The following is a 19,758-nucleotide window of genomic DNA, read 5'->3' as shown; positions in this document are numbered from 1 at the left end:
TGGAATGTTAGGAAATCCACGGCATAAGCACTTCCTTGCCAGATTTCTCATCTAACTCTTTACCTTAACTAAATCCTAGTGACGTCAGAAGAATCAGCTACCGTTTAGAGGAATTAGCAATGTGTACCGCCTTTGAGTTAGGTTTACTGTTATTTTCTATTATCAAAATCCTAATCCAACAACTAAGTTTGTTTTAGTGACAGTTCTTATTTGTCATCCCACAAAATTTGTGCCAATACTATTTCATTAATTTTGCTTCTAAAGTAAAAAAGAGAGTTTTTCTAGACCGACATTTCCATAAAATAGAAGTGCATAAAAATTAATGTTTTACTTTTCAGAAACAATGAACAAGCAAGTACATGCTAACTTTTCATGTTTCGATTTTAAGACTTCATTAGAATTATCCACTTTTTTCATTTCATCTAAATTGTTTTAGAAATCGATTGCCCAACACTTTTCGTGTGCTTTAATTTTCTAATTCGTTGAACACGAAAATTAGTCGATAATAAAAAAAAAGTCAAAAATTTTATTTCAGATATTTTAATCCTCATCTTTTATACTTAAATTAGCGGTATAAATTGTAATTGGACATAATAACTTTTTTTACATAGTAAACTTGCATTCAACCCTCAGGATGCTTTGTCCCCCATAAAATTTTGTCTTTCGTTTGGTTATGTTATCCTGATAAAAATAATAAGACTAACCTTTTGCTATGACATTCGAGATCAGAGGTGCTATGTGAAGCAGCATGTACACTAGGTACATGGCCATCGCTTTATCTCTAGAAAACGCCTTCTCTTTGGCTTGGTCATCGGGCGATCATATACGAACACCTGCAAAAAAAAGTTTAATATTATTACATTAATCATTACTGACAAAGTTGTACAGAATTCTGGTTATATATTTATATTAGGTATTAATTAATCGCCTTTTTGTTCTTGCCATATATTCTCAATATCTGATCTATAACTGAGGTAGGATGATACACCTTTGAAATAGCACACTAACGAATCATATCATACACTGTTGAGGCTAGACATCTTTGTTGTAACGCTTAGAAAAAATAGAGAAAGGCATATTATATAGGCCTATATCCAACCAATCAGTCTAAAAACAAAATAGACATAAACAAAAGGTCTCAAGTATGCAAAATACAAATAGGATTGTACAGGTCTCCCCTCAGACAGAACAATAAATTTTCATTACAAAAATTATAATTACACAAATACGTGCAAGTGTGGGACTGTAACTCTACTGCAGTAAAACTAAAATAGATAGCGAATTGCACACAGATTTTATAAAATTATTCTTGCCCTCTTTACACCTATTGGAATTGTTCCTAAAGGCATTCTATATGGTAATAGATTTTTCTTAAACATTATAATGTAAATTGTTTATACATGTGTAATAAATGTAAATCTACAAACACAACAGTATAAGGAGTGATGTGATTTTAACACCTATGGTCCAAATCTTTGAAAGCTAATTCACCTATCAAAATGTGTTGTCCGTACATTTATACAAGCGATAATCCATTTGTCTCAAAATGTTAATACTTTGCAAGATTTCAAATACTGGTTTCCATTAAAGAATCGATAACTTTCTATTTAAAATTAAACTGTAATAATGGATTATCGAAAAATTATAGCTAAAGGTCATGATCTTTATTTATTATTATTATTTTGTATGTTTGCTTTTTAATAATTTCAAATAATATAAATGAACTTCTTATTAAGTTTATTGTTCATTTCAGCAAACCGAAAGTTTAGTGGATTGAAGAAAGAAAGCAAATAAATCAAGTGAAATAATTGAATTTGGAAGAAATCGATTAAGTGGAAATAATTGAGAATAAATCAAGACCAGATTTATTTGTACCTCCCACTTATCTTCATAAACATGGGTAAATAATTGTTTTTTTAAGTTAGTTTTATTTTATTTTATTTTTATTTTTTTGAAAAAGATAAATGAATTCACTATTATCAATTGAAGGTAGCACGACGGTACTGCCCCTAAATCCCACTAAAATAAATTGAATCCAGAGTTTTTTTAAAATTTATTTATTAAATGTACGTATTTCTTCAGCATATGGGAGCCCTTGTTAATGTTAACTTCGGCGATGATCGTAACAGTAAACCTGCGCGTAGCCAGGGGGTTACTCTCACCATTTCTTATTTCCTTTTTATTTTTTATTTTTCTTCCGGCACATCCTTTCCACTTAGTAAGAATACTCAGCTACACAACAGCCCCACTCAAAAGAAGAGATTGCCTTAATGGTTAGTGTACTCCAATACAAATGACTCGGGTTCAAGTCCAGCTGTTAGATTTTTTTTCTTTTGACTTCTGCAGCTCACCATTTTATGAGAAGCAGTGTTTTTTTTTTTTGTAATGAGAGAACATTAACAGAGACCGATAGAGCACTAAGAAGGATGTGGGCTCTTGATCTCTAGTGGTATTGCGCCTTAAGTTAAATTAAAAATTTTCTACTTTCTAGTATAAGGTTAGAATTTATATATGCCATGATTTTAAATTCTTACGAGTTGGTGATGAGTATTCCAATCGCGTGCATGCCCTAACCCAATTGCTTGTAATTGTAGTTTCATCGCCTTCAAGTAGATTCATACGTGGCTTTATAAGTTGAGCGAAAAAAAGGCTGCAGAGTAAACGATTCGTCAAAAAACACTGGATGTGTATAGAAACAATTAGTGTTAACAGGAGTAGTGGGTTTCATCTTTCAGTAATCCAACAGTCAAGGTGATGTCTACTTATTCTTTCTAAACGAATCTTCCAGTTCGGGAGACCAAATACTTGATAAAGGAAAGTTCTCTTACCTCCTTAAATAAACAAAATTTAATAACAGTGTTTCGTTTATTGGACTGACAAGCGTACTGAAAAACATTCTTCAATGATTCATCAAAACAGCATGATGTATCAAATCATAATTTAACACTGAACCGAAGCGGGGAACAAACAGAAAAAATATTTTTTAAAAAAATCGATAAAGAAGTGATATTTGTGAATCGATATTACTTATTTTACGAAAAAACGAACTTACCGTTTAACATTTTAGAACTCGCACGCTTCAACAAGAAATAAGGATCAGTGTAATATGCAAGGGAAACATTTGACATTGTAACGCTTGCCGGAGGTATTGTGTTTACAATCGAATAATTGGGAGAGAATCCCTCTACTTGCGGCTCTTGAGATTTCCTTTTTTGGCATAATTTCTTGGATTCAATTTTAATTTTAGTTTGATGATTAAAAAACTTTTGGTTAGTAATGCTGCGTTTATAATCGGAGATAGTTTGAATTACTAATTCAAGATTGTTGGGGAAAATATTCATTCAACTCCTAAATTGGCTCAAAAATTTCGTTTGGAAAATTTTTAAAAAAAATCAGTATATTTTAGGTTTTACTACTTTTAAACCCTCATCTAGAAAAGCGCTCCTTGTTTACTTAGAAAATCATGATTATTGCTAGTTTTGAGTTTGGCATCGATTAAACATCATCTTTAGACATCACTTTGGTGTGTATAGTATGAGACAGATTAATCATCCTCTGAGATGGATGAAATCCGTAACTAATTAGGAATACGAAACACCTGCGACGGATAAAGTCAGTGGTGATGATGCAATGCGTACCCAACCACTTGTCAAACAATAGGCAATGTATCATCTTACAATTACATTATTATTATTATTACTATATTGAATTAATGTTATAATGATTCACTCTTGTCTTTTTAACGAAAGTGATACTAACCGCACAATACAAAAAGGGATCTTTAGAATGAACATAAATGAGTCGTTCCTCTATAATATTTCATTATCTAACGTCTAACCGTTAGGTCGTTATGCGTCGGTGAACTTCTTTCTTTAGTAACACTCCACTTTACCCCCACATATGTCGGTATCTAAGGAAAAGAAATATTACTAACAGTAGGAAAAGGCAAGTGTCTAGAATTAAAAAAAATAATAAACTATTTTCATTGTTTACTTTTGTAAAGAAAGATATCGTCAAGAAAATTAAGTGATCAGTGTCAATTTGTAATAAAATCACATAAGATTTGTTGAAAATTAACGTGATAAATTTAATGTTATTAATTGACTTTTTAAGTATTAACCTTTTACACATCATGCTAATTGCGTATTATCACTCCATAAAACAGTTTGCTTGTTTGCAAACTTGTTTTGTTTTTATTGAAAGGTGTTAATGTAGATGCAATCAATTTATGAATGTTTTTACAAAAACAAAGTGCTTTCCGAGATACTTAGTTCTATTTTTAGTGATAAGTTTAGCTACAATTTTTTTATTCAAATTATCGTTTTAATTCGACTGTAATTAGTATAATTTAAACAATTCTAAGTGTTCAGAAAAAGTAATTTAAGATTTATTTTGATTATTAATTGCCAAGCTTTTCTCTGCAGGACTTAGAGAAGAGAGTCAAATTAGCCTAGTCAATTTAAGCGGAACAAATTACTTTTATACGATCTGAATATCATTAATTGTTCCCATTTTTTCTCTTTTAAGTTTGAAACAATGGAAGTAATATAAAGCACTAGTGGTTTTGTGAAGTTAGTGGCTGGTTTCTTTCATTAGAGAAGAAGCCCCTGACATTTTTTTGTTACGTTTCTTCCTATTAATTGAGTTACTTTCCGGTCATTGGCTTTTTGGATGTCTTGATGCGTTGGAGTGAAGGTTTCTGTAATGGTTGGAAGAATATCAAACGGTGATCTGAATAAAAATGTTAATACGGTATTTAATTTCCTTTAAAAGAAATATCTCATTTACAATAAATCTTTCATACAAATTATTTTGTGGGAGAGAATATTAATTTTTCAGAGAAACAAGACTAATTAAAGTATTATTAACAACTAATTAGCTTATTTTACTGAATATGTCTGGGTTAACATTGGTTTTATGATCAAGGGGTGAGATATTGATAAAAGGTGCACAAATCAGCAAGTACTTAACATTTCATTCATATTTCAGCTGCAATGTTTACCAGTTTTAGATGTTGGGTAAAAGCTTATTTGTTTTATTCAAATTTGTTTCTAACATCCCTAAATTTCCTAACTAACTTCTCTGACTGCTGTTTAAAAATTGAATAAACACAAAAACATGTCACTGCATTTTTCATGATTTGGTTAAAACTGTTTATTTTAGCTTAATATGTGTGATAATAATTGTGAACAATCATGTCTGGTTAATTGATTTTGAAAAAGTTGAAAAAAACCAAAGTTTAATTTATAATCTTTAAAGTTTATTTAATGATTAGAAAAAAAGAAAAAATAAACTGTTCACATCCCGGCAAACAGGTTGGTTGGGCATTGCTCTGGTATGTCAGGCTAGTTACTTGTATTATATAAAAAAGTCTGTATCCTGTTTTTATAAGTTCACTGATATTTCAAAGAAAATATTTTCTGTTTTACAATCAGTGCTGGTTTAATGCTAGAAGATTTGTCCCTTGAAACATTTTAATTGTAACATATGCTCTCAAAGCAAAAACTGGTATGTATTCTTAATTCTTTTATTCCTAAAATTCAGAATTTAGGAACGCGTTATTGTAAAATTTTATTTTAAATGGTTAGGAAAATTCTTCTGTTACAAAGCCAATATTAAAAACGTTGGGCTTTTATTAATATTTTATAAAGTTTAGAATAATAAAAAGAATAGGTTACAGTTATCTTACAAATAGGTATAGTTCAGCATTGTTAATGAGAATTATATCAATGTAACCTCTTAATGGTTCTCCTTTCTATTTTAGTCTTGGAAGAGATTTTTTTTTTTTTTTAATTACGGTTGATTCACAATTTTATAGTTGACCATCATTAAAAACACGATTAATCTTAGAAGGCATACGAAGTTTAACAAAAACATTCTATTTTATTCTGTTTTAGTTCCTTTCAATTATCTCATATCAAACATAAAAGAGTGATGACTCCAAAGAAAAAGAACAGTGGCGAAATCAAAGGGAAAAATTGCAGTAAAAAAGACAAAGAGAGTGTTTTTAAGGTAAGACATTAATTAATGATGCATTAAATAAGATAGATTTTTTGAAATTTAAATCTAGTAGGTATTAAAATTTGTGTTTTATGAAAGATTAATTTCTACCAGCAAAAATCTTATTTTAATTATCTTATCTGTAAAAAAAAAAATTTCTTATTTTTCTTTTATTTTGTTAAATAAACTGTCACTATTTTGGTCACTTAATTTGGCGAACTTGAGACTTTCCATTGTTCCTTGAATCTTGCGAGAAGCAGACCAGTACACGGCACTAGAAGACTTAAAGGCATTTTAGAGTCCCGCTCAACGATAAATAGGCTGTTACGTAACTTTGGAATAATATCTAAAAGATGGTAGGAATAACGAATATTTAAGAAATTACTGTATCTGTGATAGAGTGTCAAACATTACCAGTTCAAACCCTTAAAACACCGTGGATAATGGTGAAAAAAAAGTCTGCTTGTGGTGGAACTTTTAAGGATTCTGATGGGTGAGCTGTAATATTTGAATTTTATTTAATTAATTTGGATGGGTACAAGTTGTTCTGGTCTATTTGGTTAACTCAAAAACAAAATTGTAGCACGATAAGACGACACATCTCGCCACAGACTGACTCAAAAATGAAATGAGCTTAGTTCAAATTTTTTCTCACCCAAACTCGCTCCATCGACCTACCACTTATTCGATTTACGACTCATTTTTTCTGGAGAAAATATTTTGTTAATGGTAAAAGCAGATTTTGTTGCATTCTTGTCTGACATAAAGATGGATTCTTAAATGATTATTAACAATGAATTAATATTTGAAGAATAAATTTGTAAGCCTTAATTTTTAATATTTATTAAAGCACAAATAATTTAGTTACTGCTCAGATCTTAAGATCGTAGTGTTTTTGATTTTGTTACAGCCACTCTCAAACAGATCTAATTTGATCTAGTTCTAGTAACTAGAATATTTAAATAATGTAACGAACCTTCAAATCGTATGTAAAAACTTATTTTCTTTGTCAAAGTTCTTTATAGTAACGTTAACCTTCAAATTAACTGTACATATCTGAGGGATTGAAATAATAAAAGTGCTGTTTCTTGTTTACAAAAGGAATGCAGTGACATAAAAATTAATGGAAACATTTTAACAAAACATTTTTTACCTTCCCTCACTTTCTTTTGTGGTTTAAATAACAAAGAATCGAACAAATTTCAGTCGAAGTGCTTATCTCTAAAAAGATAATTTTATGATTTGTATTATTGTTAATAATGATTTTTAGGGAAGCATTTGTTTGTTTTTTTTTTGAACTGTTGTAATTTGTTTTAACTATTGAAGTAGATATTTTTTTGAATGTCCTTGATGGAAATCAATACGGTATTATCGATGATAGCCTCAGGCTTGAATCTCTAGGAAGTATTAAACTAAGCTGGGAGTGGTTTTTGAGAGAGAGTGAAAAAAATCTCAGTCTTGGAGCTACTATTTTGGAAACAAGAGCAATTATTATAATGACTGGTCTCACAGTGGCGCTCACTCACTTTTTAAAAAATATTTTTAGATCATTGAAATTCTTCATTACTTCTTACATTCTGCAATTTTTTTTTTTTTTTTTTAGAGAATTATTGTGCAGGTCAGGTAGAAAGGCTGGCTGTTACTGTTATTATTCCCTTTTGCAAATTATACTAATGAAGTAATGGATGGAAATTCCATCGCAAAAAAAAAATTGTTAAAATTCTACCCGTATAATTACAGTAGTTTTTATGAAACAAATGAGATAAATTAGATTTGTGAATGTAAATTAGATTCATTTTATACTCGAACTAGGGTTTAGTTATGCTTGTTAAATTTTCAATCGAGTAATAAAACAATTACATCCATTTCACTATTTCAACATTAATCTCGACGGATGTAATTGTTCTATGCATTTTTACCAGTCTTTAGTGGTACATTGTTTACATATGATGGCTTTTCATTTACTTTTTTTCGCTTGTTTCAGGTTATAAATTGATCTGTAACATTTAAAAATGATTGAGGCATCAGCGTGCAACCGAGAAACAATAGAAATCGAGTTATTTAACTAGGTTAATATAGTTTTAATTTTGTTTATAATTGGTTAAAAGAATTGGAATGTTGCAATGTGACTATTTTGTTTTTGTAACCGAAAATTACAATAAAATGTTTTTTATGTTGATGATAATAATATTATTATAACTTATGCGATATTATTTGTGGTAATTATATAGGAAGAAAGCGGTTATGCTGTGGAGATGTTAGATATTGTACCAAACCATACCTGGCCTGCGGCTGATGTCTCCTTTCTTTTCTGGTTGAATTGTAGGCGTGGCTTATCAACGCCATATATGCAGACTGTTTGTAAGTTAAAAAAAAAAAATACGTACAGGTAAATGTTCGTATGGTTATTGTCATAATTTACTTTAAGAATGATTTGTGAAAACTCTCATTTTTCGTAAAATATGAGTTTAGTCTACTGAAGAAATAATAATTTATATATAAATTAAACTTATTATATAAATGGTCAGTATTTAACAAACTGCTAGCCTCATATGAATATAAATGCCATTACAAATCTAACAGCACATTTGATTAAATCATTTAAGGTAAAAATTGATTATAGTTTGGATTTTCATTGTATTACTTAAACATTCCTATTTTCATTGCAAACAGGTATTCACCGCTTAACTGGGCCGTTTATTAGTGCACAATTATCACTCAACCTTATTTAAAATTTACGTGATTAAATTTAGATGTCTCGTACATCTGCTTCTTCGCCATGGCAAACAGACGATAAACATTTCAAAAGGGTCAGAGATTCAATCAATATACCTAAGAAAAAAAGTGAACAAATTGAATAAGCACTTAAGTCTCAGTAGTTTGGATAATTAGTTTTACTATTAAAGAACATTTTGATTATCAATGTAATTAACTGATAGCTAAAATGTAACTTGCATCCATGTTTATTACTAAAATATAACAGAGACTTTTACACTGAACGTTGCTTTTAGCAAGTTTAATGACTTTGTCTTTGGATTCAGCTTTAGAAGTTTATTTAATTAATTCCATTTCATTATCTAGTTTGACTGGCTTTAACTTTGTTTTATATTTCGTAAGAGAGGGTAGGTACTACAATCGTACCGCTTTTCTGCTTTGAGTTTTCATAGAGATATTCTTTTTGAGTTCTTGAGAAAATAAAAGTAGGTTATACAATTCACTGTGTGGTCTGTCTTCTGTTGCAGGTGGAAAACAGTATAACTCAAAATTTAAAATCGCAGAAAGTTGGGGATTCATATTTGGTTTATGAGCAACAACTGAGTGACGAGGTTGGTCAGGCAACCCTTGAACGTACCACTATAGTAATTGAACGGGTTCTATAGCTTTTGAAACATTATCGATGATTAAGTAAGTTGCTAAATTTCCAAGTTTTGAAAATGAAAAGTAAGTGCCCGGAAATCGAATTTCATTTCATTTTTCACTTATCCACGATTTTCTTGAAGCCAATTAGATGACCTTTTTAAACTTAGTATTCTAATTATTCATTTAAACTTCTAGAAGTTTGCTTGAAATGTTTTTGAAATGAGATTGTATTCGCATCAATTTTTTAGTGAATATCCACTTAGTGATCATGATTGTTCAAGTGCATCAATTCTAAACTACTTTCCACAAGTAGATCATTGTAGATTTGTGTTTCAGTTATATAAAACCGTTTAGCGGATGCAATGCTTGATTTATTGTACTATTTTATGGACGAAATTCTCCCCTATTTATAAAGTTACTTAGCAAATAACTTCTTAGAGAATCTATTAAACAGTCTTTTCACCGTACTGAAATGCTCTATTTCTTTATTGTTCATTTAGGAAAGACTGCTTCATTTTGGAAGTGTTGAACTAAAACACAGATTTAAGGAGATTCAGTAGATCAACATGACCTTATAATTTAAGTGTAAGTAACAGTTGGCTAATTGGTATTTTCTTGAATGTAAGCACTTAAATAATCTTAATATGATTTGTTGTTTTTTGTAAACCCCAGCCTTAGAAGGTAAAATTTGTTGATTCGTTATTCACTACAAAAAGTGTTTAAAATCACTTATTTATTTATTTTAAAATACATTCTAGGATATAGAGTTTATTTTGAATTTACTTCAGTGATTGCAAAATCTTTGTTAACAGAAAAAAAAGAAGTTTTTTTTTCATTTAATATCCCCAGCAATTAATTTGTAAATAAATAAACAGTGAATGATTTACAGTCGTATTCTAAAAAATACAAAAAAACAATTATCAGTTTAAAAAAAATATCAGGTTGAAATTTTTTAAGCTGAAAGGTACGCTCAAAAAATTATAACAAACTTCTAATTATAGAGTTCTGTCAAGATTTATTTTTATTTCTATACTTTAAGTGGGTGATTTTGTTACCAAATAGTTCGCTATGTTAAGTATACCATTTGAGAAAAGGTTAAGTAATTAATTTTCGTGATGCAATACAGAAGTAGAGCATAATACATTGGAAAACAAAAAAATTAACGATTTTTTTTTTAAATAAAAAATATATATTTCTTATTAAAAATTAAATTTTTGAAATGTTACATTTTATATCCTTAATATAAAATAAAGAATGAACTTAAAAGAAATTAAAACCAATGAAAAGACTTAAATATGTGGATGTTTGCACATATTAAACAGATAATGTTAAAAAATACTTAATCTGTCACGGGAGGTTCATTCTGGAACGATCTTGCTAGTTTCGAAATTTTTTTGAAGCGTACGAGTTTTGAGTCTATTTTAACATGCATTTCAATCTTGTTACGATTTTAATTAGACGAGTACAATTTACTGCTGACGTTATTAACTGCAATAGCTTAGAAAAACAAGTAACATTTAGAAAATAATGTTATACTCAATGAGATTTTTAAATAAATCTTTATTAACTTAACCAGTTATGGTAACCATCTTTTTTTTTCCGTGCCCCTTGTATACGTTTTGTTGACCACTTGGTTAGTTAGGCTAACGTTTCTTTCATTTTTCGTGTACAACGTTAGAGATTACGGAGTCTGGGATGCATCATCCAAGAAAGAAAGAAAATTAGGCTTTTCCTTTGGTGCTTTTTTTAAAATTAGTATTCTAATTAGATTGAAGAAATCAATTTTAAATTAACTTCTTTATAATTGATGCGATTCACTCTGTTTTCAATTAAAATTAATTGAGGGTAAGATTTTGTTATTGTTTCTATAATTGTTGTAATTTTTGTTATTACCCGTATATATTGCTGATGTATAACGTTTTATATTACATCCTTCGAAGGCCGATTATTTACCGTTATGTTATATCAGTTAAGTGAACAGCATTAGTTCGTGAGGATATTTCAACCTTGGAAATTACTAAACAGCCTTTATATGTGAAACCGTGCACAATAACACCCTACTTATATTGGGTGCGGTTTTTATCTCTTTGGTCGTTCCTTCTTTTAGATTATACTTATTGCTGTTAAATGTAAAGATATATTTTGTTTATTGTAAATGCAAATGGTCCACTACTTATTCATAATAAGTCTTTTTATTTTGTAATGCGTCATTATTAGCTTGCCGTTAATCTCAAATTCCTGACATTCGGTAGTTTATATTTTCGGTATAAATTATTCAAGGTCTTATTTCATATTGTCTAGAGATTTTTTTTGATGATGACCTTTCATTTGGAACACCGACCCATTAAAAAAAGAGTTCCTCGGTAAAGGTGTGATGGATGCAGCGCGTTTTTTTTTTCACCTTGTGCACTTCAAGATTTCACTGCAGCTGTTATCTACGACATTCCAAGTTATTACCTTAATAACTTTTTCATTTTACTTATTCTGATTTACTACTGTCAAGCTTGATGAGTACGAGGCAGACTGATAAGAAATAATTGACATATTTACCAGTCTCTATCCGTTAAATTCGCCACAAAATGTATCGTGTATGAATAAACACTTTTTTGTTAATGGTGATAATCGGTAAGAGGTACGCACGCACTCGAAGATAACAAATAACTGGTCCAACTATTGCTTCTTATTGATCGAAAATGATCATATTTTTATTTGTATATTTTATTGAAATCTTAAGTTCATAATTTTTAGGCAGCTATTTCTTCAAGCAATTACTTGCGAATCCGTGCATGGGCACTCTCGTTGCGATAATAAATTATTTTATCTTTTAATATGTTAACAATAACAATAACTTTATAGAAATGGTTTCTTTCAGGCAAAATCGCAAATATTATTAAGAAGTCATAAAGTTAGATTTTTTAAATTTAATTTATTATTATTAAGCAAATTTTATTCCATCTGAAGTTTCTTACATTCCTCTAAACCCCAAAACCCCAATTTATAAGTACGATAGTAAACTCTAGTTCTCGATTTGTTATCCGAAAAGTTATTAACAAAAGACCATTAAACACTTGTCTTGTTAATAGTATAATAATTAGTAATTTTGAATACACAAAGTAGTATCCAATTACTTTTATGGCAGTTGGAAGGAAAAAATATCTTGTTTTCCCACGAAATGAAAGTTCGCACATTTTATCAAGGATTTACATTCTACTGTAGAAAAAAAAAACTGTATATTTATTAATGTTAAACATCAATATCAGTTATATAATTCACTGTACCTATAAACTTCGTAGCCTTTTATGTAGTTTAGCTGTAAATTGTAACTTATTTTTTTTAAATGAAAATGAATTTGTTAGAACAAATATTTGTTAAACGAAAAATCTTAGTTATTATATTTTATTCTTTTATCTATTTTCTATTTTGAAACGCAGAAGTAAGTTTATTATTTTTTAAAATCGTTATCAAGGAAATCAAGTTTCTCTCCGTCCCGCTGATAAATGGCCCTTCACCAAAAGCAAAAGGTCGCGGTTAGATTGAACCTCTTAACTCACCACGGTAAAATTGTCCTTTCTTGCCAGTGAAATACATAAAGTATAGAAAAAATTCGCAACTATATTTTATTGGTTATTATTTTTAAAATATAATGCAGATCGAATTTTATTTGTTCATTGTTCTTTGTAGATTGCATTATAAATATAACTCTTTTGAAAAAGTTAAATGCTTAAATGGAATGTGAGTTGCAATCTGATAATTATGTAAATTAATGGAACTATAATTTTTGAAGTTTATTTATTTAAAAAGCCATTTTATGCAGTTACGGCATATTTCTTGTATAAATTTACCCAGCATTCAAAACTACATATTTACTCTTAAAATAGACATAACTGGGATTTGGATGTTTCGTGAAAATGTTGTGGATGGCAAATGCATTTTCGAGTAGTAGTAAACTACTAAATTCGTAATAAAAATAAAATCGAGATAAAAAAGAAGCTTTACTAAACCCAAAAGCAAAATTTGGGAAATAAATTTTAAGGACATGTTGCTGACTATCAAGATAGATTTCTGCCGTGTTCACAAAAAGAATAAATAAATAAAATTGGAGAGAGGAGTTAAAATCAATATTCTAGAAAGTAGAACTGAAATGGCAGAAGTAATAAGGCTACGCAAAAAAAAAAGATAGAAAGGCAGGTCATTGTTCTAAAAGGCTTCTGGTACATGTACTTCGAGGAAGTAAAAAAAGAGGGCGTTCCCAGTAAGTGATGATTACAGAAAGTACTTTAAGCAATGTCAGGAAGAGTTCTCACGCATGAGGACTGTTTAAATCGAAAAGAGTGGAGCATTGGGTTCCGGTGATATATGGCGGATCATTGAAGAATCAGCTGAAAAAATGTACTAGTCACCTTTTTTTTTCGGTAATTGGACTTACCATGCGCCTTCCAACTGTAGGCATGCTTAGCTCTTGTGAACTTATAAGGATAGGTGGAAGAGTATTGTATATAGGAACTTCCTTAATCGGTTCCTATCTCCAGAATATGCTAATTAACATTATTTGTTTGGTTTTTAGATGTATATGGACGTGAAAAGACAAGGAGTAGCCATTTATTACAAATTCCAACAACATAATGTTTTTACCTAACAGGAATCAAAAAAGGGTACTTCTAATCATGGCTAAGGTAAGGGTAATATAACATTGTTTGAATTATCGTTTTGAATACTTATAAAATTAATACTCAAAATAACATAAGCGAAATATATATAAATATATATTCACTTCTTTTTTTGATCAATAATCGTAAATTGAGAGAAAAATAATCAGTGTTTTGTATATATATAAAATGGAACGGCCTTAAAGTATTCAAGGGCATTTCATGAATTGTTTAAATAGACTAAACGATCTGTACTTATAATAATATCCTGTGATGTAGTTATATTGCAATTCTGTTATTAGATTGTGTTTCAGTATTGATGGCATAAAAATAATACCATACAACTATAATTACTGAAAAGAATTTTACAGTAATATATCTTTTATTTGATTACATTCTTTTAGTAATTATAAAAATCATACTCTTGATTGTAGATTCTTAAGCGTAAAGACATGAGTCCCACATTATTTCTTACAACATCTGAAGTCAAACTCACGTAATTCTTTATTACTACAATTCTAAATTTAAAATTTTTCTTGAAACTAATTGTAAATTATTTACTTTAAAGTAAGGCGTATCAAAGTCCTGGCTAAGGTTTAAGAATGGGTGTAGTGGTATAGCCGTTATCCACTATAATGTAGTGACTACATAGACATATCTAAGAAGATATCTTGAAGAACTTAAGGATTCTACTGTTTGAAGTTATAGGGGCACTAGTCAAAATACCCATTTAGAACCCTTTATGATTTTCAGTTTGTTAGTTAAGCTGACAGACCATTATAAAAAAAAAAAGAAAAAACCTTTTACGTATTACGGTGTTTTATGGTATTATTAAACAACTTGAAGACGTACTTTCGAGAGAAATACCTTCGAGAAATTACTGGAAGAAATCGTAAATTAATTAGATATTTGTGATTTTGTTACTTCTCAAAGAATTTCGATACGAAACAAGAGAATAGTGACTGTACCAGTCTTAAAGAAAAATATTTATCCCAAAATAGGTTGGAATAAAATTGTACTGTACACTTGGTACTGTTTAGTTCACGAATGGGTCAACTCAGTGGCATCATAAAAATTTTATATGTGTACATTTATTAAATAGTTTATTTAGGAGTGGGATCATTGAAAAACATAGTGCTAGAGTAGTGTCCATTAGAATAGTAAAGCAGTTATTTTATTTATAATCATCTGTGATTATATGGTAATTCATTCAGTATTCACCACTAAGGAGAGGTACAATGTCTAGGGCCTTTTTAAACTGGAGAAACCTGTACTAATAATTGTTCTGACATTTCAAGAGTACAGACCATGTTGCACATACAATGTAGGCAGATATTCCACCTTTATACTGTATTATGTAATAATGAATTTATAATACTATTCCTATAAATGTGAGTACGTACTTTGAATGGGTGTGGATGTTTATAGATGCAACGCAAACATAACTTTTACAAAAACTAAATGTTTGAAAAATATTTTCTTGTAATATTTTGAAATTTTTGTATCCATTCTCACTTGGTAGGTTAAGTTATGTAACGGTTATAAAGGTTCTTTACTAGCTGATATCTGAAGTGTTTTACATTTCATAGTCTAAAATTTTATTTATTAACAATTTTCGGGCGGGTGAAGAAATCTTATTGATGCCACGTATGGAATATTTTATATCACTGTCAAAGCAGTGAAGATTATTTTTTAATTCAAATAAATTAACAGAAAGTATGTAGATTCTTTAGTTATTAGAATACAATTACAATACCTAAACAGTCACAACCATTAGTACACGCCCTTTAAAATTAACACTATAATAGTTGTTGTAATTGTTTAACATAAGCCCTGAAGATGACCTATTTCCTGAGTCGACAGTAAAGCTAGCCATAGTAAAGATAATATATGAACGAAATTAGCGTTAATTTATTCTTCTCTGGATATGAATAAATCAATACCCCCCCACCTATACAATTCGTTGATGCATATTGTTAGAACTCAAAACTCTCTTTGTTTTCTATAACTCATTACAATTCACAATATTATCTTAAAGAGTTTTTTTAAAATGCAAGAATCCTAAAAAAGAAGTAAATGATGGTTTCTGCAGAAATACAATACAAAATATTTTTAATTCTTTCTTCTCTTTTCTAAAATTTATGCATATTAAATATGCATAAAATGTAGATATAGATAAATATGGATATTTCAATACTTGTGGTTATGTCGTGGTCGCATTTATAACCTTCCTTTACTTCTTACATGTGCGATAGAGATAGAACAGCGTGCAACTTCTTGAGGGGCCAGTGCACTGCCCCTCAGACCGTTCGTGGGCCGGAGTATAAAAAAAAACTGAACAAATTTCTATACACACTGCAAATATCTTATTTTAAAGTAAAAAAACAAAACAAAATGGGAACAAATACAATATTTAAAATAAAGAACAATTAAATTTAAATCAACAAACTGCCCAGTATTTCAATGGGAACTAAGGGCCTGCTTTTGGCTAATGAGATGGCTCTAAGTAAGCATAAAATTCACTTTGTGAAAGTGCAGAATGTCACAAAGTAGCACTTAAAGTTTCTGTTACATATTGTGAAATAGACTTTGGAAAGCCTTATAGAAGAAAAAACAAATTTTGTAGAAAAGGTTGAACAGCATTTACTATCAGTGGGTGTAACCTTATATAGGAAGTAGAACAGTACATTGTGCTATATTGAAGAATACTTACTAAACTTGTTCCTACACGCGAGCGAACAATGCCCTCTTCAGATGAGTACGGATAGTGTAGTAAGATTAGAAGTATGTATGACTTGCGTTACTTAAACTCTTTCAAACTTATTATTCATAAAAATTATAATTTTTATTCTCCATATGGATCTAACGAATAAAAAAATTCATTTTCAATTTTCAAGTGATTGTAGTGAGATTATACTTATCCCTAAAGTGATTTTGTAGTGCTGTTAGTCTCATATTTAGTAATTTTTTTTAGTGTTATACCTAGAGTATAAAAGATAAAGAAATACACTGCGCTTGCATGTTTTCTATTTAATATTTTAATCTACATAGCTTGACTATGCTAGTTACTAAACTCTTCTTAACCAAAATTATCTGTGCAAGAGGAATTAATCATTTGTGTGTTCTTTAATCTTATCTATAAAATAAATAATTCACACGATTAATTCATCTATTTTTTCCAATTTCCACATTTCAAAAATATTCTACTTTCACTGATTGTTATTAAAGTGGAAAGCATTTCTCATAGTAGTGACTTTTCATTTCAATGGTTTTTTTTTAAGTATTAATTGTTATTGTTCTGATTATATCTTTAGTATATTTCAAAGGAGATTTCTAGCTCCTTAATAGTAATTTATTTTGTGTTAAGTATGTTTTCATTGATTCCCGTTAACGCTGTTTCCTTTTGCTTAACTTATTCTGGGACAGGGTTGAGATAATTAGGAATGAGTTATTATTGCCAATTTTGGTCTTATTTTTTATTCGTCTTTGACTCGCTTCCGACCGGTACGTTCAATTGTTTTTTCCATTTGGCTAATTGTTTTTTTAAAAAATATTTTCATCTTAGAATGATTTCCAGGAAATAAATTTAATGATCTTAATCTGTATTAAAAACAACATTACTGAAATGACATTGTATAACTTTTGCATTGAACCTCCTCTTAAGCCTCAAAAATCTGATTTCCTGATTCAAATAAAACTTTTTTCGTAATTGTTTCAGTTGCACGGATGACTTTTCATCGCTAGTACGGTCTAAAAAAAATCTGAGCAATGACTGATCTCAACTAATCTATGCATTAACTAACCTATCTATACATTCTAAAGGTTTCCACTGAAGGCAAAAAGAAATCGAATTATCTGACTTAATGGATTTTTTTCAAGGTACTTTAAGAATAAAATAAACATTCTTGGGGTAACTTCTCTTGTACAAGAAGTACTTTAGACTTAGAATCAAGGGCACTATATTGATCTAGTTGAGGTAAAACATTCGGAAACTAATTGTGTGACAGTAACTATGATTAGGCTGTAGGTTTTTATTTTTGTAAATAAAAGAAAGGGACTTTTTTTTTTTATTTATTTACTAAAAAGCATTAATTTCAGCAATAATGCACTCCGAGATTACGGATTTGAAATAAAATCTTATTAAAAATTAAGTAAAAATTATTTGACGTGCTCACAGCTCTACTTAACGATAGAAATTTATCCAATAAAATTAGGCATAGACTAAAAATATTTGATAATCAAAAAATAACAATTATCAACATCATTCTTAATTCTTTTATTCTGAAAATATCTGTAAACGGTCACTGCTGATGAATAAATGAAAAGAATGTACATTTTATAAACACGAATCTTTGTACAAGAAGCTTCTATTTCTGGAATTGTGCTCGTAATCATAGTCTCCGACTCTTGGATGTAAAAAAAAAAAAGAAAAGAAATAGCTAGTTACGGTATTATTTCCGTAAATCTTCTGACCCTGTTTATTTTGAATGGAAAGATTCTCATCATTACCTGTAAGCGGAGAAGTAAAGTAAATCCATTAGTCATTGGCTTTACGTTTAAACATTTAGGTGAAAGAGAACTGTGTGAGTTATTATGGATCAACAACAATTAGGGAAGTTAATATGTGAATAATGTTTTTTACAGATGATATTCTCATTTATTTTATTTCCACTTTACACTCCAATAATCATTATTTTTGTAGTTTTAGGTACCGTTTTATTTCAATAGACCTATTGTGTTTGGGTCAGTCCTATTTACATCTGAATACAGAGTGCACTGATAGGTTGGGAAGCTTTATTCTTTCTGATAAAAAAAAAACAAGATTTAGACAGGATGTAGTAGATTTTTATTTTTTAATGGTACACCTACATAAAATTCTTCCGCCCAAGTAGCAAGTACACATTCTTACGAATTTCTTTCACTTGGATAGAAAAAAGTTCGTTATATAGGATGCCCACGCTAAAAGTGAACGACTTCTTGATTTGTATTGAATCGCTTTCAGTAGATTTTACCGTATCTGTAGTGTCCATCAATAGTGCATCAAATTGGTGTTTACAAGGTCCATTTTAATAGGGAACAATATGATGGTTATCGCTTTCACTTGATTACAAGATAATGTCGCCAAGTCTTTGAATACTAAGTTGTTCTTAGATTCATCACTTTTTCCGACTGAAGTGGAAAGCTACACAGAGAGCCTGTTTGTATTAATAATCCCTGTTAAAATATTTATATTATATATATTCTACAGGTATGTAAACAGATTACGCGTACTTTTTAAAATGAATGCTAGGATTATAATCTATGTTGCATTGATTACATTTAAGATTGCCTTCATCTATTCTTCCATTTGAGCATTAAATAAATATTTTAAATATAATTTAGTGAGTATCTCTTTTACATCTCTTATAATAAATATCTCTTTACAATTCTTAGAGAGTTCTTCATATTTAAGAGTTTCAGAACATAATTTAAAATGAAGCTCGCTTTTGTTCATTTGATGTAGGTCTAACTTATATTAAACTAAGATCAACTCATACTGTCTGGTACATCCAGATATGTTCTTTTTATGGTTTGTTCAATGATATAATCGTTCATGTACGTTTAGAACCATCAAACAATTGCAGTTGAATACTTTAATGTTTCTAACCATTGAATACAATTGAATATTAAGGGAGGTTTTTTTATAGATTTGTTTAAGGGGCTGACGGTACAGTTTATTTATTCAGGTAACATCCGCTTGTACCTAGTTTAA

At 29.5% G+C, this 19,758-nt stretch overlaps 1 protein-coding gene across 1 annotated transcript in view; it reads right to left on the bottom strand.

Annotated features, from left to right (window-relative positions):
• The window catches only part of Cad96Cb (protocadherin Fat 4-like Cad96Ca), a 91,601-nt gene that overhangs the window by 35,629 nt on the left and 36,214 nt on the right, over nt 1-19,758 (bottom strand). The window contains exon 2 of the mRNA XM_074115926.1: nt 705-833. Coding sequence (XP_073972027.1) covers nt 705-771 — 67 coding nt within the window. The 5' untranslated portion in view covers nt 772-833. The remainder of the gene's footprint in view (nt 1-704; nt 834-19,758) is intronic.

The sequence above is a fragment of the Rhodnius prolixus genome, unplaced genomic scaffold (assembly GCF_049639745.1).
Source record: "Rhodnius prolixus isolate KJV_2025 unplaced genomic scaffold, Rpr scaffold_13, whole genome shotgun sequence".
Taxonomy (NCBI): Eukaryota; Metazoa; Arthropoda; class Insecta; order Hemiptera; family Reduviidae; genus Rhodnius; species Rhodnius prolixus.
The sequence above is the reverse complement of the archived record's forward strand: the minus strand, read 5'-3'. Positions and strand labels throughout refer to the sequence as shown.